Genomic DNA, 26228 nt, shown 5'->3' with positions numbered 1-26228 from the left:
CCTACTTCTCTCTTAATTTTTTTGAGTACACAGATAGTTCTGTATTGTTCGTAAAATGTCATCTAACTTAAATATAAGTAAGTTGCTGATCTTTACTGCAGTTATTAGAGAAAACAGACACTTTCATCTGGTTCTAACCAAATGTGTGAAGTATTAGTCTGCATGTCTTTGATTTTTATTGAATATTTTTAAAGTTCAATATCTATATAAGTTCTACTTCATTTGTCTAAAATATATTCCTTTGTCTCAAGTTATGGTGCTTATGTAAATTCTTTAGCAGTTTAGAAAGTGCAGAGTTAAGGATACTGTATCTTTAATAAAAATGAAAATATTGTGTTCACTATTAACCTGATCTTCTTTGAATGCTTTTTATTTATTTATTTATTTTTTTGTGAATGCTTTTTAAAATTCACCTTTCATGTAGTAACAAATGCCTCCTCAAATTATATAAAACTTAAAGTAAATTATTTTTCCTAGTAATTTTTAGGATGAAAAGATACTAGGGTTTTAATTTTTTATCTGATTTTCTTCTAGGCCTGTGTGTATAGCTTTAGTACCTAAGGGCTTTAAAAACGAAATGTTTGCCAGAGCAGGCACAATTTCAGTGGCTTAAAAGAAATAGAGTCTACTAAAGAAACAAAAAGAGATGGAATTGTTGTAACCGGATGGAATCAGCATATGTCAGGGTTGTTTTCTGAATTTTTGTTTTGTTTAAACCACAGTTCAGAAGTCTGTTTTTAGGAGTAGTTGACCTGATGGTTGCTCTAGTTTAGAAATTCTCCAAATATGAAAGAAGGAGTGTGTCATATCTCCTCTTCCCTACCCAGTTGCACACCTGAGAATCACTGCATGTAATGAGAGGTGCCATTGCTCGGCAGTGTAGAAGCAGAAGAATTAAGAACCAGGGACCAAAGCAAACCTGCAGGATTTGTTTGTTTCTTTGTTTCTAAGTTTTTGTTTTTGTTATATGTGCCTGTACAGTGGCTCCACCATTCCCTTTTACCTTACACAGACATCCGTCTACTCATGTATTTTAGCACCCTGGTTCCTGAATGAATTTGTGAGCCTGCCAGCCCAGTTGATAATTTTCTGAGTACCAGCCGTGCCTCAGAAATGAGCAAAGAAGGAAATCAATAAACTTGACTGTTCCCTTGAATGGTCTAGCCTAGAGTAGATACAGTATAGGAAAAAATAAAACATTTATAGTTAGATTAGACTGAACTTTGCTTAAATTGATTTTGTCAGCTAGTACTGAAACATGTAGCTTTCTTTAAGCAAGTATTTGGCCATTTTGGTGATACATATTATGTAGTGTGGACAGTAGTCAGTGTGCTGACTGAAGAAACAGATTGGGGCTGGCCACAGCTGGAGCTTATTGAGTACAAGTCTGGGATATGCTCAGACCAATCAGGTGGTAGAGAGGAGAGGGCCAAAAAAATGAGAATAAAAATGTTATAAAGAATCTTGATTCAGCCCAATTATAGTATAAGGAGATACAGGAGTGTACAGATTTTCATGATATATTTATACTTAAATTTTAAGTTGGCTTTGGTTTGTTCAAAATTTCTTGAACAAATACATAGAGAAATTTCTGCACTTAAAAATGAAATTATAAATCTTTATGTTCCTTGTAATTTCATTGTCTCACTTAAATGAATGGCTCAAAAATACCTTTGAAAAAAATTCAGAAGTTCTATTCTTTCTTTTAAAGTTTCCCTGGAAACTTGTAATAAATATTTTCTGTTAAGCTTTGTTATTAACATAAGCCTCTAAATTAATTATGTATTAAAAACATAATTGGTCTAAAAGCACACTTTTAAATATTGTGGACTTTTTTGGCCTTCAGTACATGTCATAATTCATTTTACCACCTTGTATTCCATTAAAGTCATTTTACTGTTAAGCTACCATTTTTTTCTAGTAAAATTTTTCTGTTCTGTTCTGTCTCCATAGTTTCTCTGACTTTCAACTGTTGTCTTTTTTCTGTGCTTTCCTATTCAAACACACGCTTCAATGTTTGTGGCTCTTGCTTACAGGAAGAAGAGGTGGCGGAGTCTGGGGTAAGTGTAGAGATGAATGCAACTGGAATGAAGGTTGCTCAACTCTTAACGTATACTGCATCCTTTTCATTAATGCACGCACGTAAAATAGCATGTGTTCTATTAACCCTGTCAACCTACATTCCTGACAAATGCCTTTTGCTAACAAGGAGAAAATAGTGGTAGAACTAGCTTTTTTCTCCCTTTACTTTTCCATTATTGACATCCCTTAAGTCCCTTTTAGATTTTAATTTAGCAGGGTCAGTTATATGATGATGATAGCATATATTGTTGTATGCTTCCTATATACTTCTCTAAGCACTCTATATAAACTTGAATTCTATAGCTGCTCTGTGAAATAGATACTGGTATTCCCATGGTACAAATGGGGAAGACAGAATTGTCCTAATTCCTAGAGCTCACTATAGTGGATTCTAATTCATTATTGGTGATAGTCTGATTCCAGAGTCCACACCGTTTTATTCACATGCCATATTTATAAAAATAAATATTTAAGTGAATTAAAATGGATAAGAAAGTTGTTTATAAAGGGTACATTTTCCATCAGCTGCAGCCTTTATCCAAACTATACTATAGAATTGAGATAGTAAGTAATTGAAATAGAAGATTATTTTAATTTCTCAGATCCACTAATACTATGAGATATACAGCATTGATAGAATTTTATTTTAAATTCCTACCACTTTTAATTAAAGGCTCCCTTACCTCTCTTTAAACTGAAATAGATTCAGAAAATGACACCTTTTGTTTTTCAAGTAGTTTCAGATCTCCGCTTACAGGTCTGTCATAGTTAGATATCTTATAAGTCATATATCTAGTCTTTTCAATTTCAGTTGAAGGAAAAGATGGGTTTTGTGGATGAATGGATTAAATAAGAATGTGCTCTTTTAAGATTGCAGTGAATCATGAAGTTAGATGCTTTTATAAGACATATATGAAAGATTTTTTGTGAGCCACTTACTTTGAGTCTTGTCTTATTTGTGGTCTTTTGTTTTCTGTTGAAGCTTGGTAAACTTGAATTTTCTACTTTCTTCTTCCCTTCTCTGTGTGTTTTTCATGTGTTTTCTTATATACTGTACATTTATGTCTTGGTCTTTTCTGGTTCTTCTCATTGAAAACAGAAATTGATCCCTAACATTGCTGTGATGAAGAAGAATGGACAGTGTATCTTAGTGGGTATTTGGGGTGTTTGAATGACTTGTGTAACACACTCACTATTCAGCATTTGATTGCATTGTATGATGTTTGCAGACACCGGACATTTTCTTTTTTATATCAAAGCATTTTGAAAGTAGATTAAAAGACATTTCTTTGTCATTTATCATAGTGTTTCATTTATTGAAATTTTGTCTTTATTCTAAATTTCTAGGCTCCTTTGTATATCAACTTAGGTAAAATTATTAAATATTTGTATTAAAATTTGTACTTAAATGTTGGGAGTTGATTTTACTGCATTTCTTTGAATCTAAGACAACATCAGTTGACAGGACCACTACTATTTTATGTACCACTAAGAAAAATCACTGAAATGCCTTCTTAATACTGATAATTTTTTACTTGTTAAGAGTTCTTATATATTTTAGGTGTGCATTTTTGTCACATAACACCTTTTTTGCATTAATAAAAATTAAGCAAATTAAATTGGTTTATGTCTTTCTAAAACTTCTTCCTATTTAGAATATGAATCTTCTGAATCACCTTTAGAGTTGTTAGTTTCTGGGTTTTTTCCCCACGCACAGTATTGCCTTTTGTGCCATCAGATGCATAGGTAATGCCACATTTCTTTAAACAAGCTGTAAAAGAACAAAAAGCTGCTGATGCGGGGCTCTTAGGCTGGCTCTGCAAATAACAGGGCTAGCTTCCTTTTGACACTTGTTTCAGGAATGTTGTTGAACTTCAGAGTCACTATAGCCTTATAATCCTGAAGCCTTATAATTCCTGAAGGTTAAGGGAGTATTCACTAATGCCGTTGGATTTTTTCCAAACTATTCTGCAAATTTTGAAATTTCTGCTGTGTAAGTAGCAACAAACATGTCACAGTTTCTGCCTGACCAGTAACAATTGCAAGTTTCCATCCACTGTAAGACACAGTCTTTTAAAGATCTTAAAATTGTGAAAGAAAAATAACATTTTTTACAGCTTTATTTCACTTAATCTGAAGTGAAAATATTAGGATTTTAGTGTGTTTTTAAAATGAGCTATATGAATACGGAAAAAACAGATTATAAGATTGTGGTCCAGTTTTTAATATCTTTGGGTATTTGGGAGGCTAACTTTGAAAACCCATAGATACCTTCATTATTTTAGAATGGCAACTGCCTTTAAAATAAAAATCGTCTAGAACCTTGTGTTTGCCATCTTTGTTACAAAGGACAAATAGCATTGCAATTCCTGTTTTCCAGTGGTTCTAGATATAGTTATTGTAGAAGAAAGCTTGCTGAAAAGAGTTGTATGTAAAACTTTATTAGCTTGTTTGAATTGTAGTAATTCCTACCCAGCTTGTAGTTCCATCACATTTAGAGGCACTGCAGAAGAAAGATCCCATATCCCCAACCCTAGAAGCCATGTGTTACCTCACCAATTCATATGTGAGTGGAAACATTGAATAGCTTTTTACTGCTGTTTCCCATCTCTGACTATATTGACTTGAATATAAATGGTGTTATTTTTCTTATTGGTTGTTCTCTTTAAAGTTTGGCCAAAATCTGGTTACAGGTAACATTGGAGCGTGCTCAGAGTAGGTCTGCTGTGCACAGAAATGATGATGGCAGTAGCACGTCCAAAGCAGCACATACAACCAGCACTGCTCTAGAAACTCCCGTGCTGAAGAACCCTGGTGCAGAGATCTGGCTCAGGGTGCACTTGCCCAGTTAGGCTCTTGACATATCTTCAGAGTGTGGATGGCCACAGGGCCAAGGAATGCTTTCACTGTCACAATTGTCCTATGGGTTGGAAGGCACCAAACATAGGTCTGATGGAATTTGTTGCTTTGGGGGGAATTGTCAACTTATCCTTTTGAGTTCTTCACTTTGCTGAATCTTGAAACTCAGAACATTGCCATGTGTGACATATTACTTTGCATTAATGCTTTTCATCTTTTAACTCATTTGCATCAGCATGCAATCGCATTAACAGAACAGAATTCTTTTAATCTTCAGTCTGCCGTACTTAATTCGTGTCTTTATAGCCCATTATTGTGATCTTCATCTTACAGGTCACTGAGTCAAGGCAGCACAAATTCAAACATGCTGGATGTTCAGGGAGGTGCTCACAAAAAAAGGGCACGCCGTAGCTCTCTGCTAAATGCCAAGAAGCTATATGAAGATGCCCAAATGGCAAGAAAAGTGAAGCAGTATCTTTCCAGTCTGGATGTCGAGACAGATGAAGAGAAGTTCCAGATGATGTCATTGCAATGGGAGCCTGCATATGGTACCTGTAAGTACAAGTTTTCACTTATGTGATACTAAACAGCACAACAAAATAGAAATTTATTTTTCTAGTATTATGGTGAAGTCCCAAGAAAATTAACTTTCGCTCACAAAGGTTTACTGACATACTCAAGCATCATGTCATCATGTTAGTCAGATACTGAATTCTCATCCATTCCTGATGATTTCTCTGTGCAGGAAATGGAGTCTAAATATAGTTCTTTGAAAAGCATTATAAAATCTTAAAGACTGAAACATTATAGAGGAGTCTTTCTCTTTGAGAATGTTCTTACTTTCATCCCTAAATGAAAAGTAAAATAAGTGAAGATTTTCCCTTTTCTAAGAATTTTACAGATATTACCAAGTGAAAAAATACAATAAATTATAGGTATCAGTACATAAGGTAAAAACAAGAAAAATCTGAGCTTTTCTGATATTATTTATGAATAGAAAATGTGATGAACAAAATAGATCCTATTCTCAATACTCATTTTTTTTAATTAAATACAAACAGTAGAATGCCTGTATCTCTGGGTCTAAGACATTATGAGTTGTGAAAGCAGAAATCAAAGATTGTACATCTATTATGAGTATTACTTATCTGGATATGTGATTAAATGTTACACCAGTAGAAATCCCAATATAATACATAGAAATTGATTTAAATGTTGACAGAATATAGGGGGCGGGAAGGTTCAGATTTTCTGTTTCCGTGTTCCTAGTTAATAGGGAGAAATGGCAGTCATCATGAGTTGACCCTGAGATTGGTAAATGGTATAGTATTTGCATAGTAATGGGACAAGTATGTCAATAGAGTAGAAAAGAAAACGGAAATACAACTAAGTATTGTTTTTAAAATTCAGATTCACAATTAATTTTCAAATGTAGGGTAATGAGACATTCAGTAAATGTTGTTATAAAAACAATATATTGAACACTTCTAGCAAATTTGGTATTCCTGTGTATAGCTGTTGAAATAATTTCACTTCCTCAATACCTACTTATTGAACATCTGTTGTATCACTGAACACATAGGGATACAGTTGTAAACAAGATATACCATCCTTATAATCTTGTTAGTTATAGCCTTGTGGAGGGAAGAGGCATTGATTGATTAATTGCACAGATAATTGTATTATAATTATCAGTGCTGTGAAGGAAGGATACAGGATGTCTTGAGAACAAACAGAGTGTGGGTTATTGCGGAAGCTGGATCATGCAGGGTCTAATAGACCTTGCTTTAAGGATTTGTGTCTTTATCCTGAGAGCAGTGGCAAGTCATCTGAAGGTTTGTGCAGGGCATTTGTAGAAGGAAAGTAGCATTATCAGATCAGATTTTCATGATGGAAGAGCCATCATGCTGATGTATGGAGAATGGCTTGAAGGCATGCTAGAATTGATAGAGTGAAGAGAGCATTTCAACAGTATAAATGAGAAGATGTTAATTGCTTGAGTCTCAAGTGCTTCAGGGCTTTGGTGCACACATGCCCAAGTTTAGGAGCCACACCACGAAAACGTCCCACATAACTTTGCCTTATAAAGTACAGAAGTATGTTTTGTTACTCTCTCCTATTAGTGACCAAGAATTTAAATGAGAAAAAATCAATGAAGTCATCAGAAATGTCTCCGGTGCCACTGAGGTCAGCTGGCCAAACAACTAAAGCTCATTTGCATCAGCCTCATAGAGGAAGCCAGGTGCTTCAGGTGCCAGCTGTAAATTTGCACCCTATCAGGAAGAAGGGCCAAGGAAAAGACCCTGCCACCCTGAGTGAGTATACACAATTAATACTGCATTCGTTTAACTGAAATTGCCAGGCGAGTTAGATTGGAAAGTAATTATAAATGCTTTGGAGATCTGCTATCATGGTTTGTGTAATATAAGCAGCACTCATGAGTCAAGAAATGCTTCATTTTGCCTATAAGTCTTTGATGACTGCATGCATGTTTTAAACGTTGATGTGAGAATTCCTATAATATCAACCAAAAACTTATTTTTACTTGGGTACCAAGGGCATACTGCATTTAGTGGTCTATATACTCAGTTATCTAATGAAAATGCAACCTATGAGAATGAAATTGCTTATTTCTTAAAAAAAAAAAAAAAGTTGGTTTTACATTAATGACCACTTATGAAAACCTAGCTAGGAAACAAGAAAGAAGCAAGGGTAAAATACACAAAGGATAGGCCATGCTCTTTTTTCCTCTGTTGGACCATGTAGACGTTGTTCAAATTACTTTCATTACTTGTTCTAGCAGTATCACTATTTTAGCTTCCAGGTGGAAAGCTAGATGAGGTTTGGTTCCCAGTATTATTATTTAGCCCATGCATTATACATAGAACATACTCAGTAGAACCTTGAGAATTTAACTTGATTTTGCTTTGAAATCCAAAGGCAAATAAGGAATTCCCCTTCCTTTGCCAGATTTTCAGTCTGGTGATAAAGATATTCACATAAATAGATAACTTCAGTATATGTGATGTGTCCACTATTATGGCAGGAGCATGTATAGAACATAGAAAAGAACAAAAGAGAGGGGACTCGTAGAGTTGAGAGAGGTAAGACAGTGCTCCAGAGAAGACTTTGGAGGTTACACCTAAGCAGAGTATTAAAGGTTGACTAGGAAGGAGGTAATTAGGCAAAAATTCCAGAGAAGTTGCTTCAGGCAGAGGAAGAATTTGATAGCTACGTGGAGCTACAGGTGGTTTACTCTGAGTACAAAGCTGCAGAGTGTTGAGGGACAATAATAATTAATGCTAACACTTAGAGAACACTTACTGAATGCCAGACACAGTTCCAAGTGCTTTTACTATTTTATATATATATGTTCATTGAATTTTAAGAACTCTAAAGATAAAGAATACTCTCATTCCATAGTCAAAATAACTTAAAGCACCCTCAGTAAGAGATGGAACTGGAAGTTGAGCTCAGGTTAACTGGCTCAAAGTCCTTACTTTTAACACTGTACTAAACAGACAGTGTCCCAGGATGAAGAGAAGTCAAGTCATAGACATGCCAAAATTAGAACATGGCATGCTGAAGGAAAGTTGTCAATAGATACCTATAGGAAGCAGTTTGAGCAAGGCAAGGGTCTGGTCCAGTTTATGTTTGAGGAGCTCTATAGTAGGAAAGTGGTGTGAGATTGGAGATGGGGAGTCTAAGTGGAAAGCTGATGTAGCAATGGGAAGGTGACCAAAACCTGATCTAGTTTGGTGACTGTGGATATCAAGAGAAAATTGGATGCAAAATGGGTGTAGTTGATCTGCTGATGAGAATGAGAAATGGGAATAGTCTAACTCTGATTTCTTACTTGGACGTCATCACCTATGAGGCAGAATAATTTGTACCAGGTAGCCATCTTCCTTCTTCCTGTAATATGCCTATTAGTTATATGATAAATATATTAAAATGGCACTTCACTAAAAGTAGTGTGAGTATACCAAGTTTTAAATTTTTTCAGTATTAAAGGAATGCTTGTTACTATGCTGAGTACTCATCAGAGTTGGGCTTTCTTTACTGGTTCAACAGTGAAAACATTGGTAAGGTTGACCTATGCCAAAAAGGACCAGCTGTTGGACAAGAGTGATGACAGAACTTTGCAGGAATGTTTCCAGTAGGCTCCATACTCTTTTTCTATAAATTGATGATTCTTTCTGTTGTCTACTTCTCTCCTGTAGTGTGAATTTAGTGCTCTTGAAAAGGGCTGGACTGGCAGCCCTGCAGCTGCTTCTGTATACCCACAGCACAGATGCACCACAGGTAGTGACAGTGCCAACATCCCTCCGCTGCCCCTGCCACATGCCTCGCCCTGACTTGGAGAGGCCACCTCTAGAGGGGAAGGAAGAGTCTGAATCCATGCATTCTCTATTGAGACTTCCAACACGTGTGTCAGTGGTGGGGGGTGGCACACTATACCCAGACTGTTAAATCCATGTCCCTTATGCCACAAAACAAGCAAGGAAAGAGCTATTCTAATCTGATCTGTGTGACTGGCTGAATTTGAACAAATGACCTAGAGGTGAGAATCTCTGTGTGCCATTACCCAGTCATGTAGTCCCCGTTTGTCATTTACGCATTTCAGTTGACTACACTAGCCATTGTGCATCGTGGCTTTAGTTATGTAGTAATTTAGGCAACTGTAGACATTTTAATTGTGAAGTGATGCTTATTTACCTCTTTGATTTTATTTTTAGGTACAGGTTTACCTCAGAAAATTTTAGGAACAGCTGAAGAAGTAAGTGGTGGTAAGAAACACACAGAAGACACCGTTTCTGTGGCATCATCCTTACATTCCAGCCCTCCTGTGTCTCCACAAGGTTCCCCCCGCAAAGGTGAGGGAAAACAATTTGAGCTCTTGTTAACACCAGACAACACTGTGGGGCACATAGTTTGCTTTTGGTCTGTAGTAGTAATATTTAGAAAGTGTGAAGAAAAGTGAAACTCATAATACCTCCTGAATTTTCATGTTTGGGATTGAATTATTCAGATGGCTTCCAGGTATTATGCAGCATGGAGCTAGGACTCCTGCATTCAGAGTGTGGTCCTCCTTTGGTAGAGGACAAGCGTAGATAAGAATGAAGGCAGAAGTCAGGTGTTTTGGTCTGTGCAGATTCTTGATGTTGTTATTCAAATTACCAATTAATTCAAATAATTCTATGAAGTTTTTTAAAGTAAGAATTTCTTTAGGAAATTGTTTATAACCCATTTACAAGATTTAGGAAATGAAACTAATATTTAGGGTAATACATTCCTTTCTTTCTAATGTAGTGTTACTGCTACCTTTTTATTAATCAAAATTTACAATAATCTGTACAGTACCCTTGTGGATTTTTACATTTATACTAATATAGAACCTCTTGAGTTAAAAAAAACGTGAAATTTCTCTTGTTTATTTACCTATATTTTAATAATTCAGACCGAGGCTTTGCTCTTTTTTTTTTCTGACTAGCCTGGGTAGTATGAATGTAAGTTGCCATTTCACACCAGCTCCAAATGTAGCATTCTAAATAATGTGTATGTTTCTTCCATTGGCCCCTCCATATTCTCTGTGTACCCTGGTGAAAAGACTCCTTAGTTTCCTTAACTGGAAACTAGTTGAATTGGATTTGGTGTATATGCATGAACATGACTTGTGGGAATTTCACAGATGTAAAAGATTTACATCTTTGAATAATCACAGTACAGAACAGTACATGGTCTGAGGGAGGGCAAGGTTACGAATTCTAGCAGGAAAACTTCCAGAGCTTTCCTTAGCTCCTGTGTTCTAAGTTTGCTTTTACTTTTGAGGGTTCCTTTTTATTTTTGCTACCTCTGTGACAGCAGTGTGGTACAGTGATGTCAGACCTTAGTTTGATTCCTGACTCTGTCCCCGGTCATAGCTGTGTTACTATAAATAACAGATTTATAAGGTCAGGTCTTCAGTCTGTAAGAAGGGATAGGGACCACCTATTTTAGGGACCTTATTTAAGATTTAAATGAAATAAAACCTGTAATGCCTGATAGATAGATGGTGGGTGTTTAGTAAATTGGAATTTCTCTTCTTTATCACTGCTGCCACACCAGGGCAATATAACTCCATTACTGACCTTCTTCACATAGCTGAGACTGGCTAGAATTTTCTTTCAGATTTTACTAAGAAAAACTTAGTAAAAATCACGTAGGACATATAAAAGTATTCATAATAGATGTGTTTATAAAGCACAGTTTTCTATTCCGGTTGTGTGTAGCTTGTATATGATTTAGGAAAATACACAGATCTCTTTCCTCTCCTTACTGTGTGTGTTTCCTATCCAAAGTATCCCTTGTGTGTGTGTGAAAGCACTCGTCACTCAGTCGTGTCTGACTTTTTGCAACCCCATGGACTGCAGCCTGTCTGGCTTCTCTGTCCAAGGAATTCTCCAGGTAATACTCAGATGGGTAATCAGGTCCCAAGGATTGGGGCTGGGAACAGTGCCTTATTCACACACATGGTCCAGATGAACAGTGTTCATATGCTTTTAATGCTCTTTCAGGAACACCTGTACACCCTCCAGTGGTCTCATTATAGACAGTTCTCTAACCAGGAAACTAGTTGAACTGGATTTGGTGTTTTATGCATCAGTGTGACTTGAGGGAAGAGGTCAAGAACAGGAATTTCCCCACTGCTTTTATTCCCAACAGAAATCCATTTTAACCACTGGAATAGAGAAGTCTTCTCTCTGTTGTGTCTTTCAGTGGGTGGCCAGCAATTGAACATGATATTTATAGATTTGTGACCATGATATTTATAGATTTGTGAGAAACATAGTAATGTTTTAAAGTCTTAGAAATCTGAAGAAAGTCTTTTCTTCAAAACTATTTCTGGTGGTTTATTTCCATAGACAGATTTTTGCCAGTGGTCAGTGATTGAACAAAAATGCCATTAAACTAAGAATATGTTATTAGACTCTGTTCTTGGTTCTTGCTATACTTTGAAATAGTTCTTTGTTTTCTAACAATTGAGAAAATAAGCCGATTTTTTTTTTTTTCAACTAAAAAAAGAGAAGACGCCTACACTCAGGATTTTTAACAGGAGAATTTAAACAAAGAATTGAAAAAGTGAGATGTCAAGAGGCCTTAACCTTTATCTTCCCTGATGCTTAAGGCAGGGAACCTCTCCACCTCGGAGAGAAAACTGGATCGGACATTGTGCTTTATAAATACATGTATTGTGTATTCTGTTTATATATCTTGTCTGATTTTTGCTTCTATACACGATTCAAGTCTAAAAGAAGAAAGAGACTCTGATGAAGTCCTGTCTGATTTTTGTTAGTAGAATCTGCCTGGAAATTCTAGACATAATTACTTTCAAGAAATATTTCTGGTTATTGGGTACTCTTGTCATATTTTAGCTTATGATTTTAGCAGCTTGGGTTACTTTCAGCAGTTTTTTATTACCAGCTTATTCTAATCAAGGTAACCTTTCTCCTGTGTTCTGTCTTGTTTATGCTGTAGAGTTTCCATGTAGTAAAAGTATGTTGTTAGACTTTAATTTTTCAGATATTGTCAAGATGTTAAAATTTTTTGATAGTAAAATGTTATATAAACCAGGTAAATTGTGATTAATTGGAAAGAATTAATTGACCATGACAGGGTTTTTGCATCTCTCCCTCCAGTTGGCAGTATCCTATCTGATCACAGCATCCTGCTGCGCCTCTCAGGGTCTTCCTCATCCCCTCCCCGTGAGTCCAGCACCAACATCAGTGGCCAGAGCTGCCCCGGAATAGGTGGGGTTTACTTGCAAAAGAAAATCCTTCAGATTACCAGGAGCACAGCCAAAAGAACAGACAGGACCGAGAAGGCCACTGAGGAGAATAGAGACAGGACAAGCTGTGACAACACAGCCAGAAAAAGAATGACATCCCCGTTTAGAAGATTTAGGGAAAGAACTCTTTCAAGGGAGAGACTAGCCAACAGCAAAAAAGAGGACGCAGATCACAATCAAGCTACAGAAAGCTGTGAGAAAGTGAAGGATGTTGGAAGCAACATCAAAGATGAGAAAGGGAGTGACATCTTCAATTCAAATAGCCGAGGCAACAGTAACACTTTACACTGCTTCTATACGCGATTCACGTCTAAAAGGAGAAAGACACTCTGATGAAGTTCTTTACTTAATTTTAGTGTGAAATTTGTTTTCATTTATTAATGTAAATGTAACTTAAATTAAGTCATTTGTCAAGGCTGAGGCAGCCAACTACTAAAATACTTTCTCTGAGCATTTTATGGATTAGTATCCTCCAGCAACCAAATCGTATTCATTTAAAGTGCCTTATTTGTATGTATGTTATTTTGCTAATGTTAGTAAACTTAATACTCTCGTTTTCTGTGGTTGGCTTTATTTTCTACTGGTAACAGCTGGGTCTGTGAGTACAGCAAGTAGAGGAGACTTTTTAGGAACCAGTATTTACTTTTACATTAAAACCCCAGTAATGATCTGATCAAAACCTTTGCCTTTACATATGTGTGTTGCTTTCTTATTACTGCAACTACATTATAAGCTAAAGAGAAGTGTTTGGAAGGCAAGAAACTATATAATATCTTGTCCACATAAACTTTTTTTTTTAATTCATCCACTTTTCATATACACTCTGGTCAGAGGAGGAGGAGATAGTCTAACCTGGCAAGTTAAAAAATATATGGGAAACTTGTTTAAAAAAATACAGTTACGATGTCCCACTGCAGACCTCATAAATTTGAATTGCTAGAAATTGGCCCAAGAATGTGTGTTTTAATAAGCCTTCCAGATGATTCTTAGAATTAATTATATTTGAGAAATACTGATCTAACAGACATAGGAATGAAATTATTTTTAAAACAGTAAAGCAAGTCTGTGCCCCAGGATAAAAGAACAGTGACTTTTTCTTTTGAGGAAGAATTTTTTAGTTTTGTTTTTAGTTTACCACATCCATTTTCTTGGTCCTCTTGAAAATTGACGGATCACTTCATGTGGGACACTGAGGAATAGCAGTGATCCCATGATCAGAGAACTGGGGAGGAGTCAAATGATTGGCTTGGCTTGGCGTGTCCTGTGCCTGGCACAAAGCCAGATACATAGATCACACATTTTCTGAGTCTTAATTTTCCTTTTTGAAATAGTTAATGAAACTACTTAATTAGGTTATTGATTAACACATTTTTTGGTTGTTGAACTATGTGTGAGTATAGAGGCTATAGTTTTTGAGATTTCTAGGAGTGGACCCAAAGGTCATGCACCTAGTAGAACCTCATTCTCTTAGTGAACGAGAAGATAATTGCTTCCTTCTTTGCTACCTACTCCTTGCTGGGATTACTACAGCATTTTCTTTTACTTCACAACAACAGATGTTTGGCACTTTTCTGACAATTACAAAAACAGGTGATTGGGTACATTAAGTATCACACTGCAGATTTGATTTTGGATCCTTCTACTTTACTCCATCTTCACCCCTTCATTCCAGAAAATGCTAAAGAAAATCTCTCTAGTTATGTCTGCTGTGCAGTAAGTCATAGAACAATTTAAAACAGGTAGATGCTGGTTTTTTTTCATGATACATTCTTCTAAATCTGTCAGTTCAGCTGTTTAATACTCTGCTAAATTGATGAAGAAAAAGGAAACTAGGTATAAGAGTAAATACAAATCTAAAACAATTTCTTTAAAAATACTAAAACAAGTGGCTTTCAGCTTGGGCAAGACTTCTTAGGTGACTAAAGCAAAGTATCTACGGTAAGTATTTGCAGTTTGAAAAAACAAATTGTTTCCCTTGGGTCCTAACTCCCCTTACGTACCCCCAGCCCAAGGTGGTGTTTTGAACACTTAAGTCAGGCCTTGAAATATTTATGTTAATCATAGGGGAGGGAACATAGAGTTAAGAAGAAGATGAGAAGTTCAAGATGTCTTCTTTTTAATGTTCTGTAATATATTTAATGCCTCTTATTCTCTTAAATGCTTGTAGCTCTGTGAGAGCCAGGGGCAGATTTACCTTTGAACTAGTTTTCTCAGTAATACTGTGTTTTAACGTTCTGTTTCTTGAATTTGGAATTAGATTGGTGCCATAAAGGTAGGTAGGTGAATGGATGTGTAAGGGAGCATGATAGAAGATTGGCACCATTGCTTCTGCATAGATGGAGATTGACACTGACACTCACTTTATGTTTTTGTTCTTTTTTATATTTTGTTTAATCCTCTCCCTGACCCTCCCCACTCCAGTTCACTTGTTCTGTAGTCTGATCAGTTGTCTTCTCTTATTCAGGTTATACACTTATACCATCAGCTAAATCTGACAACTTGTCTGACTCCAGCCACAGTGAGATTTCTTCACGGTCCAGCATTGTGAGCAATTGTTCTGTTGACTCCATGTCTACAGCTCTACAGGATGAACGGTGTTCCTCCCAGGCTGTGGCAGTCCCTGAATCCACTGGAGCATTGGAAAAGACAGAGCACTCCTCAGGGATAGGAGACCATAGTCAGCTTGGCCCTGGGTAAACATCCTTGCCTGTGTTCCCATCACAAAACTCAAGCCAAGTGGCCACAGCAAGTAGTGCTCCCTAATTTGAACATGGACGCCCCCACCAAAGGGGGTATCTTATATGTACTTATATGAAAATAAGTACTGTTTTGAAAGATGTAGGGGTGCTCATTTTTTAAGTGTTACCGAAATCACATAACTTATATATATCTTTTTGATCAATAAGAATTCAACATGAAGATGCTGTTGGTATGTGGGAAGTGTCTTGCATTCTGGCTGTAAGGTTAGAGACTGCTCAAAAACAGAGTGTGTAATGGCAAGTACCCTCAAAGTACTATACACACTGTGGACAGATTGGGAGAGTAAGACTAGTCCTAGATCCCTGTTCTTGCAAAGTATGATTTAGAGCATAAGAATTACCAGCTATGAAAAGGCAATCCAAAAAAACAAAAGTGAACTCTAAATTTCTATTTTGAATCAAACAAAATGGAAGTCTTCAGAAAGCATTGAGAAAGTTGACTGTAAATTGATATTGTTAAATCTGGTATACTTTACGTAGTAAAGCATTATCGTATTTGTAAAGATTTCTAAACTGTGGTTCTCTAGACCAGGAATCGGCTAACTTTTTCTGTAAAAGTTAGTAAATACATTAGACTTAGCAAGCGGTAAGGTCTCTGTTGCAATTGCTCAACCTTGCTCTTGTTGGATCACAGTGGCCTTTGACAATTTGTAAACAAACAGTTTTACTGCGTCCCAGTAAAACTTTATATGCAAAAGCAGGTATAGAGGCCCAAATTTACCCCTGGACTCCACTTTGCAGATCCTGGTCTATCCTCTGTACCAAATATCAGGACTTCACAAACCTTATCTGGGGTGAGCAGGTAAAGGCCCATTTAAAGGAGTACAAATTTTAGGCTTTGCAGACTGCATACAGTCCCTGTCTCAAAATCTTTGGAGTATTTTGTTCTATTTTGTTTAAATTGTTTAAAAATGTAAAAAAAAAAACAACAAAACAAAAACTATGCTTTGCCCAAGACCATAATAAAACAGTCTTGACTGGATTTGGCCCATGAATGTAAGTTTGAGAACCCTTGCTAGAAATGATAGAACTCATTCAGTAGTAGGTAATTGGGGAAGTTGCTGTTTACTTGGTACCTCAGAGACATGCTGAAAAATGAAACATGATTCCTGTAATTAAAATTCTTAATTCTGTGTGCATGGAGAGAATCTAGCATTGTGTGACCCAGAATGAAAATGTATACTTAATTTTATTCAAGAAGAATGCTGAGGAAACCTTGCTAAGTATTTTGAGTTTCTAGCTAAGTATAAACCTTAATGCCAGTAGAAGTTTAGTGATGATTGATTACAGTGACATTTTTTTCACAGGGTTATGTGGGCATTAAGCACTTGTGATCTATGCTCTGTAGTCTCTTGTAGGCAGTTGATAGAAGGCAGTTTTTCCATTAAGCCAGTAAATTACTTTTAATTGTGTGTCTCTGATTTTAGGTGGACACTCTCAAAGCCATCTCTAATCAACAAGAGTTTAGCTGTCTCATCTTCTGTGAGCAATGAAGAGATTTCTCATGAGCACATCATTATAGAAACAGCTGATAGTGGTCGTGGAAGTTGGACTTCCTGCTCAAGCAGTTCCCATGACAACTTCCAAAGTCTTCCAAACCCCAAAGGCTGGGAGTTTTTGAACTCTTACCGACCTACCCATTTGGATGGTCCCATAGCTGAAGTTGAACCCACTGACTGTGAGCACTACAGCTGTCCCAAAGGCTGCTCTCGAACTTGTGGTCAGTGTAAAGGAAGCCTAGAGACTAATCAGATGAGACAGAGTTGGGCTTCCTCTAGTTCTCTGTCTGACACATACGAACCAAACTATGGGACAGTTAAACGGAGAGTGCTGGAGAACACCCCAGCTGAATCATCTGAAGGCTTGGACCACAAAGAGGGCATCGACCCAGTCTATAAAACTGTTACTTCAAGTACAGAAAAGGGCTTGATTGGTAAGTTATGTGTTCTTTGTCATATCTGTGGCGTTTAGAATTTAAGTGGTAAACCGTGACGTTGGCCCAGAACTTTATTCTTGCAAAATTCCTTTCTTTTATTCTAATCTCTCTTTCCTTCCTCCATATGCAAATTATTTTCAAAAAGTTCATGATTTCTCAAGGGCTTTGGGTCAGATAGTCAAGCCATTTAAAATGAAAAGGGTGACATGCAGTAATTTAATTAGGGAGACAGGTTTATATGTCTGGTTTTGCTTTTGGGATCTTTTTGGTTTCATTAAGAAATATTACATTACTGTGCAGTAGTAATAAAGGGATTATTCTCTTTGCCACCTCTTAAATTGTTTGAACCCCTCTTGCTTTGCATGCATGGTTAGAAGCTTTGAATCTGATAAAACTTTTAGGTTTTACAGGTGGGGGAAAATGTGTGATAAAGAAGTCTGAAGCAGGGACTTCTCTGGTGGTCTAGTGGTTAAGACTCGGAGCTTCCACTGCAAGGACCACCGTTTCGATCCCTGGTCATGGAATTTAGATCGTACATGCTGTGCGGCATGGCCAAAAAGAGCAAAGAAAGAAGTCCAAAATACATTTCGTTATACCTGCCTAGTGCATATTATGCGTGTGCCAACTTCTGTTTGTGGATTCTGTTGTAACTGCACACAGCTTTCTTGGTGTATTCTTTTAGTATTTGTCTATCAAATACATTTTTCCCTTTCTTTCTTGAGTTATGTAAGTCCTGGGACATAGTAGCACCTGGTTTTCTTTTGTGTGAAGTGACTATTTTGAATCAATATTATAATCAACTCTTTCTTTTATATCATATTCATGGTAACAATTTAAATTACTAAATGTAAAAGACGTGGTTTTTATAGCATAGTTTTTACTCATCTTATTTCATTATACTTCGGGGTTTTTAGTTCATTCATTTTTCCAAGGGCTTTTTTTATTAAAGCCTTTGAGGTAACCGGTATACTGATACACAAGCATGTGTGTGCCTGGGCGTAAAAGCTTTCTCTTATCCATTTGGGAAAATAGACTTAAAATGTTTTTTCGTGTTTTTGTTGTTGTTGTTCATTTCTAGTTGACTCTGGGCAGATCTCTTAATGTTCTTCATGCTTGTGTTCTCTTAAGCTCTCTACCCTCTCCTCGCTCCATTCTCCTCAGATGGGAATGGAAATCCTTCTGACTTTGATATTATCTGCAGATTTTACTGGTAAAGTTGTAGAAATTTCAGCATGGACAAACTTGATTCTCTGAAGGGAGGATTTTAATGATCCTTTTTAATTTAGTCTCTTCTTATTGCATATAGATTTGTGTTAGTTGCTCAGTTATTTTCGACTCTTCACCAGGCTCCTCTATCCTTGGAATTCTCCAGGCAAGAATACTGGAGTGGGCAGCCATTTCCTTCCCCATGTATTTAGATAGTGTTTGTATTTTAAAAGTTACTGATATCATCAAGACATTCAGAGTTACTAGTCCTATGGGTCTTGTGAATTGGTCTTAATTTCATGAAACCTTCCTCTTTATCTAACCTATTTCTGGTGCTTTTTGAAGCTTTACTTTAGACCCAGGGTGTACAAACGTAGGGGAAAAGATTTTAAGTCACTATTATTTTTAATGCCCACTGAGAAAATCAGAGAAAGTTAACTTAAAGTAGATTTCCTAAAATTATGGTTTTTCTTCTTCACTTAAGCACAAAGCAGAGGTTAGGAATAAGGTCCTAGAAGGAATTAGTTCCTCTCTAAAGTTATTTATATGCCAGCAATGACAACTTATCTACCCTGGAGTGCCAGGAAACAGTGGTTCCTATCAGAGAAAGGGGAAAGTAGCGCTTCAGTAGAAATGGCACCCCACTCGTGTTCTTGCCTGGAGAATCCCAGGGACAGGGGAGCCTGGTGGGCTGGAGTTGGACACGCACGAGTTGGACACAACTGAAGCGACTAGCAGCAGCAGCAGCAGCAGAGGACCTAAGTGTCATTTCTATGAAAATCTCCCCATTTAATACACTTTAGATATTCAGGATGAATTCTTAAATGTTTCTGACTTGCCTCTGGGGCTGGTATCCTTGAGGAATCTGTCGCACCTCTGTGGTTCGCAGGCTGACCTGTGAAAGGAAGAAGTTTGTCGTCAGGGTCTCTTTCAACTGTCTCACTGTTTAATGTTTGTAAAACCCAATGTAATTTATGTATTTTAAACACAAATTTAAATATCAAGTTTATTAAGCTTATTAAAAAGTTTTTAATCTACTGCCATTGTGTTCAAATATATTCATTTTGTCAGTTTTTTAAGTTCTCTTTTGTCATTGTAATAAGTTTTGTGTTTTTTTTCATTTCTTCTGTTTTTCATTAACGTTTCCATTGCTTATTTTTCATGCCAGTGTACTGTGTCACCTCACCCAAGAAGGAGGATAGGTATAGGGAGCCACCTCCCACTCCTCCAGGATACATGGGGATTTCTTTAGCGGACCTAAAGGAAGGACCCCACCTCCACCTAAAACCTCCAGAGTATAGTGTGGCGGTGCAGAGGTCAAAGATGATGCATAACAGCCTCTCTAGACTGCCACCAGCTTCTCTCAGTAGCAGCCCTGTGGCCTGTGTTCCATCGAAGATTGTAATTCAGCCTCAGAGGCATAAACTAGATGTGACTGATGGAGATAGCGAAGCAGATGGTATGTTGACAAACTACCTTAATAGCTCTCAAATAAATAGCTTAACACTTTGAATGATCTTTACTCTGGTATTTCATGTAATCAAAAATGTTTTCCTCACTGCTTTAGAAATCTCTGTTTAAAAAAAAAGAAAAGCCTAAATATGATGGTGTGTTTTTGTAAACGGAGAGGACAAGCTCGTTGTTTCTCTGTGCCCGGTACCCTTTTTCCAGCTCAAATGGAGTATTCTTATATTTCAGATGGCAGCTCAGCCAAAAGGGATGATTTTAAGAGAAGACACTTGACATTGGTGGAGTTGTGTTATATATTAATGCTTGGGCACTTGAAACTCCAACTATCACAGTGTCAAATTATCTGAAGTCATGCTGTTTGATAGAGTTCCTCTTATTCGCAAAACTTGACTGACTTGACAAAGTTGGCAATAAATGAATTTTATCCTTTTAAACAGTGTAGTAATAATAATAAAGTGGTTACAAAGCACTTTTGGAATTCCAGTTGATTGTCAGTCTTCAGTGTGGTCAGAACTCAAAAATGTCATTACGGTAAAATCTGTCCTCTGATGGGATATTTGAGATTTCTTTGTTGAAATTAACTAACTTTCTAAAAGATAACTAGATTGTTAGTTGATCTTTATTAATATGCAGATCTACCACTTAACTGTGATTCTGTTGTTTTCAGAAAATGAACAGGTTTCAGCAGTGTAGCCTTCGTATTGACCTGGTTGAAGTCTACTGAAAGTCCTGGAAGAAGGAGTGGGCGGAGCCATCTCGTGATTCTGCAGGCCGTTGCTAGCACACAGCACGCTGCTCCTGCTGCTAACCCAGAGGTTTTGTTCCTGTACTCTGAGCAGTGAGATAACCTGAATCATGCTTCCTTTCATTTAATCCCTGCAGATGCATAGTTTCCTCAGCTATGGATGTTGTGCCTGGATACCAGTCTCCGCTTTGCACACCAGATCTGCCTTGGGACCACAGTTACTAGAACAAATTCAAACTTGAGTCCTCCCTATATATTATCACTATAGATTTTCCTTTAACACATTATTTTAAGATAGTAGAGTGGTAGTATTTTCAAGCCATAACTTGGGTTAACAGACAAATTCAGAATGTCTGCCAATGCCAAGGATATTTTTATGTATTTGAAAAGTAACTTATTATTTGAAGTTTTGTGGTTTTCTTTGTATTGGGAGCTCTTGTTAACTGATGTTCATGTTTGAGGCCATAAAACTATTTCTGATCTGACCAAACAGAAGCCATCTTTACAGGATGATAATACTTTCGACTATACAGAGATGTAACCATCTGTAGCACCAATACAATGTAGGTCTGTTTGAATGGAACAGGAATCCTTTTGCTGTTGAGATGTTAGGAAGGAAAAATACTGCCATCTGCTGGTCAGGATTTGGAAGCCAAATGAAGCTAGCACAGAGTCAGCAGCCTTTTGGGAAAAGGAAGGGGGTATGATGGGGTGTGTAGCAATCCTAATTTCCAAAGAATGAAATTTTTATCTTATGTAACACGTATAGAAATTCTTTCTGAAGTGAACGTAATGCTCTATCTAACTGTAAGTATAAATCCAATAAATGGAAACTGAGTTCTAGACAGTTCTACTCTGTAGGAACCTGTAACTAAAATTTTTCACAACTCAGATATGGAGTTCTTTCTTAATGGATGTGTTATCATTGGCAGTGTAATCATGAAGATCAATTTAGCTTTGTGCTAAGTGTTCTGCAGTGTTCCCCACCCCCACCCCCATCTCAAAGCACAAGGCTGTTTTCAATCTTGATAAACACTGCAGCTCCCAGTTGACTGTAGGTAAAGCTCAGCATGCCAGAGTCAATGATTGGTTGAAAATTTTGTGGGGGAAAGAGGAGCTAGAATTATGGAAATGATTATTTCTTGGTTCTCACTTCAGGCCTTGAGAGGATATATATATAAAATGTATCTCCTGTTGGGCATGGCACTCTTAAATATTTAATGAAAATTTCAGTAATTGTTTACTGGATGAGACAGACTTTCCAACATGTTAAAAAATTAAGTATAATGTTTTCTATATCTTTAGTTTAAATATTTTCATTTGTTTTTTAGTATAAAGGCAAATGAAAGTTTAATAAACTTCTGTGACTACCAAAAAAACAAAAGCCAAAGCCATTAATGTGCACTACCCAGATCAACTTGCAACCAAAAATAGGTTTACTTCTGAGTGGTTGTCCATATGTGAATTTATAGGATTTAGTTGGCTTATGACTTCCTTTTGAAAAGTTTGTTCTCATTTTTTCCCTAGCTCTCTCTTCCTTCTATCATCCTTCTATTTCCTTTATTTTAAAATCATAAATCAGTTCCAACTGGTACATGGCAGTAGTCCATCTTTTCTATCAAAATGACAGTTTCTTCATCTTAGGAAAGATCACGTATCTGAAAAATTCCCATGGGCAAAAAATTGTAAATCAGAAACTTAAGCCTTAGAAATTTAAGGTTAGAATGAGGCTAGTTGGCTTCATAGCTATCTTGGCCCATTGAAATGGAAATTAACCTGGATCAAAAATCTAATAATAGTTTGAAAGTCACACTGTAAAGGTTTGATCTATAAACAGTGGTCTTTTGATCATAAATTTTGCTTTCACTGGTTTACACAATATTATTTTCATGTCCAGAACAAAACAAAGAAAGTGAAAGATATTTTTGCTATAACCATCTTTTTATCAAGTTTGGGTATTTATTCTCACCATTTTGTATCCACTCCCCAGAAAAATGTGCTGTTTGCACAATATCTGTTTTTTTAACAGGTCTTTCAAATTGTTGTCCTTAATGTTATCGATAATCATCTTGCACAGAGTCAGAGGCTTGTGGTTTTGGACTTGCACCTTGTAGCTGCCTTTGTTTTCCTGTAGCTTGAACTGTGAGTGTTTGGATCAGCTGATCACATTGATCAGGAACTAGCCAAATGCTTTGTAGTTTGATATGTATGTATCCCTTAAAAACGTCGTGGCATTTTGATCTTTATGTTTTGATTATCGGGTACATTCCTGCCTTCTCTTAGTTTGTCACATGACTAGAACAAGAGAAGCCTTAACCTGTACTTGTTCCAGTTCTAAGTCCCCATTTGTTTTTATGTTATGAATTTATAAGCATACTAAAGAGACTTGTGCCCTCATCGCACCACAACTCTGAATCAGCCAGGAATATTGAAATAGTAACTCCTTGCTGCAAACTTTTGCCAAATAATGAATTTCAACAACAAAAAAACTCTTCATAATGAAAGATATGGAGAATTAATAACTCCAATATGTACTTCCATAAAAGTTTATTGTAATTTAATAGATTATTACTTTCTCCAAATGATTACTTTCAGTATGATATTTGGGGAGAGAAAAACCTTTAAATGATTTTTTGTGAGGGTGATAAGTCTGCATAACCACCTTAAAAATCTCCCAGGCTTGAAATATGATGTAATCATGGAGATAATCCAAACCTCCTTGTGTATTTAAAACTGATTTTTATTCTGATATATGTTTCTAAAACATGTAATATTAAAATAGATGTATCCCTTTAGTATAAAGGCTAGAGCAAAGGGATAAATCCTCTAAAGTGTTAAAGTACATTTTCAGATTTAAACGTGAACCCCAGTTCATCTTTAATTTTTGTTGTGCTCTTTAAAGGCTTCTTTACTTTTGACACACAGAATGCAGTTGTACTTGACCTTTTAAAATTGAAACGCGAGCTTATCAGCAAAAGACAAAACTGCACAGTCATAATAATCAAATAGCAATTATACTGCACAATTCCGTGATTGTAAAGTATCCTGTAACAAGCAATGTTTGTCTCCTATTTTTTGATACCTCTTAAACTTATGTCTTTTAGAAAGACAGTGCCTCTGTATGCTTTTTGTATTTTTATTGAGTGTAAATATTTGTTATATTTTTGGTTAAGAGAATGTAAAAGTACCATTTACTATCATATCTACTAATACATTGGTGGAATCAATAAAGAATCTAATCAGTCGTCTCTGCACGTTATTGCTGATGTGTGGGAGCCTGTCAGGTAATTACACCTAGTCACTCAAGAGGACCAGTTTGGGACCTGCATTGGTATGAAGGCATTTTTTGTTTTTAGTCTCGAGAGAAATTGGAATTGTCCAATTACAGTTGACATTATGGTATCTGTCAAACACCTACCTGTTGTTTAGTTTTGTAAAAGTGTGTTCAGGAACTTCCCAGGTGGTCCAGTGGTCGGGAATCCATCTTGCAGTGCAGGGGACACAGGTTTGATCCCTGGTCAGGGAAGTGAGATCCCACATGCTGGGGAACAACTAACCCCACGCACCACAGCTACTCAGCTCCTGTGATCCAGAGCCTGACAGCCACAAAAGCTGAAGCCCACGTGCCACAACTAGAGAGTTCATGCACTGCAACCAAAGATCCTGCATGATGCAACTAACTGAGACCTGATGCAGGCAAATTTTTTTTTAAAAAGTGTATTCGATTACAAACCAACTTTATCAGTGGCTTAAACCCTATTGGAGCTTGTTCTTCTTTTATAACAGAAGAGTCTGCCAGCGGACTCTCTCGGGTTGGTACAGAGATTCCGCATGCTATTCAGACACCTGAGGACACCACCAAGTGTTTCAAGAAGAAAGGATTTGCTGGAAAGGTGCAAACTTGTGTGTCCCTTTTATTAGCAAAACAGCTTTTCAAGAACTCCACTTGCATAATTTCTGTTTACCTCTCGCCTCAAAACTGTCATACTGAGTGTCCTTAGAGAGGCAAAGGAAGGTAACACAGAGGAGAAGGCAGTGTGAAGCCTGCAGAGAGTTGTGGCCACTGGTGGAAGAATGCCTACAGTCACCAGGAAGGAGGAGAAACTAGGAAGAGATCCCTCCTTGGAGCCTCAGAGGAAGTGCCACCCAGCCAACACCTTGCTCTTGGTCTTCTGGCCTGTTGTTTTAACCACTCAGCTTTTGGTATTGTGTTAATGGCCACTCTAGAAAACTAATGGATGCTACTGTTTTTGTCTGAATTAAAGGATATAGTGATCACACCACGGGAACCACCCCATCTCACTGTCTTCAAGAAGCATTTGTTAAACAAAGGTAAGAGGGGCCCAGAGGCTTCCTTTCCAACTGGCTGGTCAGCCTGTGGCGTTTCCAAGTGTTTACAGAAGGGACATTTGCTATCATGCTTGCCACGCTTGATATTTTTCATTTTACTTTCTACTTTCAGGAGTTCTGGTAAGTATGTACTGGTATCTTTATGTTTTAACTTTAATTTCCATAATTACTAGGAATGCTAATAAGCATCTTTTCAAATTTATTGGCGATTTGGATACTGTCTTTTGTGAGGTGTCTCTAGGTCTTTCGTTTATTTGTTGCTAATGTAGTGAAATATTGTTTTATAATGACTTGCTTGATTCATTTATTGATTCTAACAGCTTTTAGATTCTTTTGAATTTCCTATATTCCGGGAATTTTCTACAGGCCGTGAGCTGGGGCTGTGGAGGGGAGGGCTTATGTGCTGAAGGGTTACGTGCTTTAGTGTCTCGTGTCAAGGGTCTTAAGTGGTTGTGGCTTTGTTTTATGTATTTTGTCTAGTTTTTTGTTTTAGGGAGGAAGATAAAGTGCTAATTTCTCCATACTGATCAGAAGCAAAAGTCATATTTAAAATTTTAATATAAAAAAATAATAAAATTTTAATACAGCTCTCTCAGTAAATGAGAGCAGAAACAGTCTCCTCCCCCCCCCCCAAAAAAAGTGTAAGGATAATTACTTTGAGGTGATTATGGAGCATGTATCAAAGCTGACTATACATTAGACCATATAGAAACTATTAACAAATTTCAAAGAATTGGATGCTCATAGAGAAGGCTCTCTGCAGCAGAATTAATGGGAAATTGGTAACAAAAATTACAAAATTGGAACGTTAAAGAGGATATACCTCTCAATAACCCAGTAGAAAGTAGAAATTATTTTGAACCAAATGAAAACAGGAATATCAAGTCACAATCTTTTGGATGTGATTAAAGGGAACAGTGTAGCATTAAAGTGCACATATTAGAAAAGCAGAAAGGCTAAAAATGAATTGGCTAAACCTTCTCAAGAAACCAG

The 26228-nt window shown here is 36.8% G+C and overlaps 1 protein-coding gene across 8 annotated transcripts in view; it reads left to right on the top strand.

Annotated features, from left to right (window-relative positions):
• RAPGEF6 (Rap guanine nucleotide exchange factor 6) overlaps positions 1-24133 on the top strand; it is a 227900-nt gene extending 203767 nt beyond the window's left edge. For 4 of the 8 annotated variants that reach the window (XM_027547056.1, XM_027547057.1, XM_027547059.1 and 1 more), the window contains 8 exons: positions 2037-2060; positions 5275-5495; positions 7065-7256; positions 9681-9818; positions 15234-15462; positions 16956-17461; positions 19839-20129; positions 20808-22904. In XM_027547056.1, the coding sequence (XP_027402857.1) occupies positions 2037-2060; positions 5275-5495; positions 7065-7256; positions 9681-9818; positions 15234-15462; positions 16956-17461; positions 19839-20129; positions 20808-20833 (1627 nt within the window). In that variant the 3' untranslated portion in view covers positions 20834-22904. The other 4 variants (XM_027547054.1, XM_027547055.1, XM_027547058.1 and 1 more) reach the window with 4 other exon arrangements.
• The last annotated feature ends 2095 nt before the right edge of the window (positions 24134-26228 follow it).

The sequence above is a fragment of the Bos indicus x Bos taurus genome, chromosome 7, assembly GCF_003369695.1.
Source record: "Bos indicus x Bos taurus breed Angus x Brahman F1 hybrid chromosome 7, Bos_hybrid_MaternalHap_v2.0, whole genome shotgun sequence".
Lineage (NCBI taxonomy): Eukaryota > Metazoa > Chordata > Mammalia > Artiodactyla > Bovidae > Bos > Bos indicus x Bos taurus.
The sequence above is the reverse complement of the archived record's forward strand: the minus strand, read 5'-3'. Positions and strand labels throughout refer to the sequence as shown.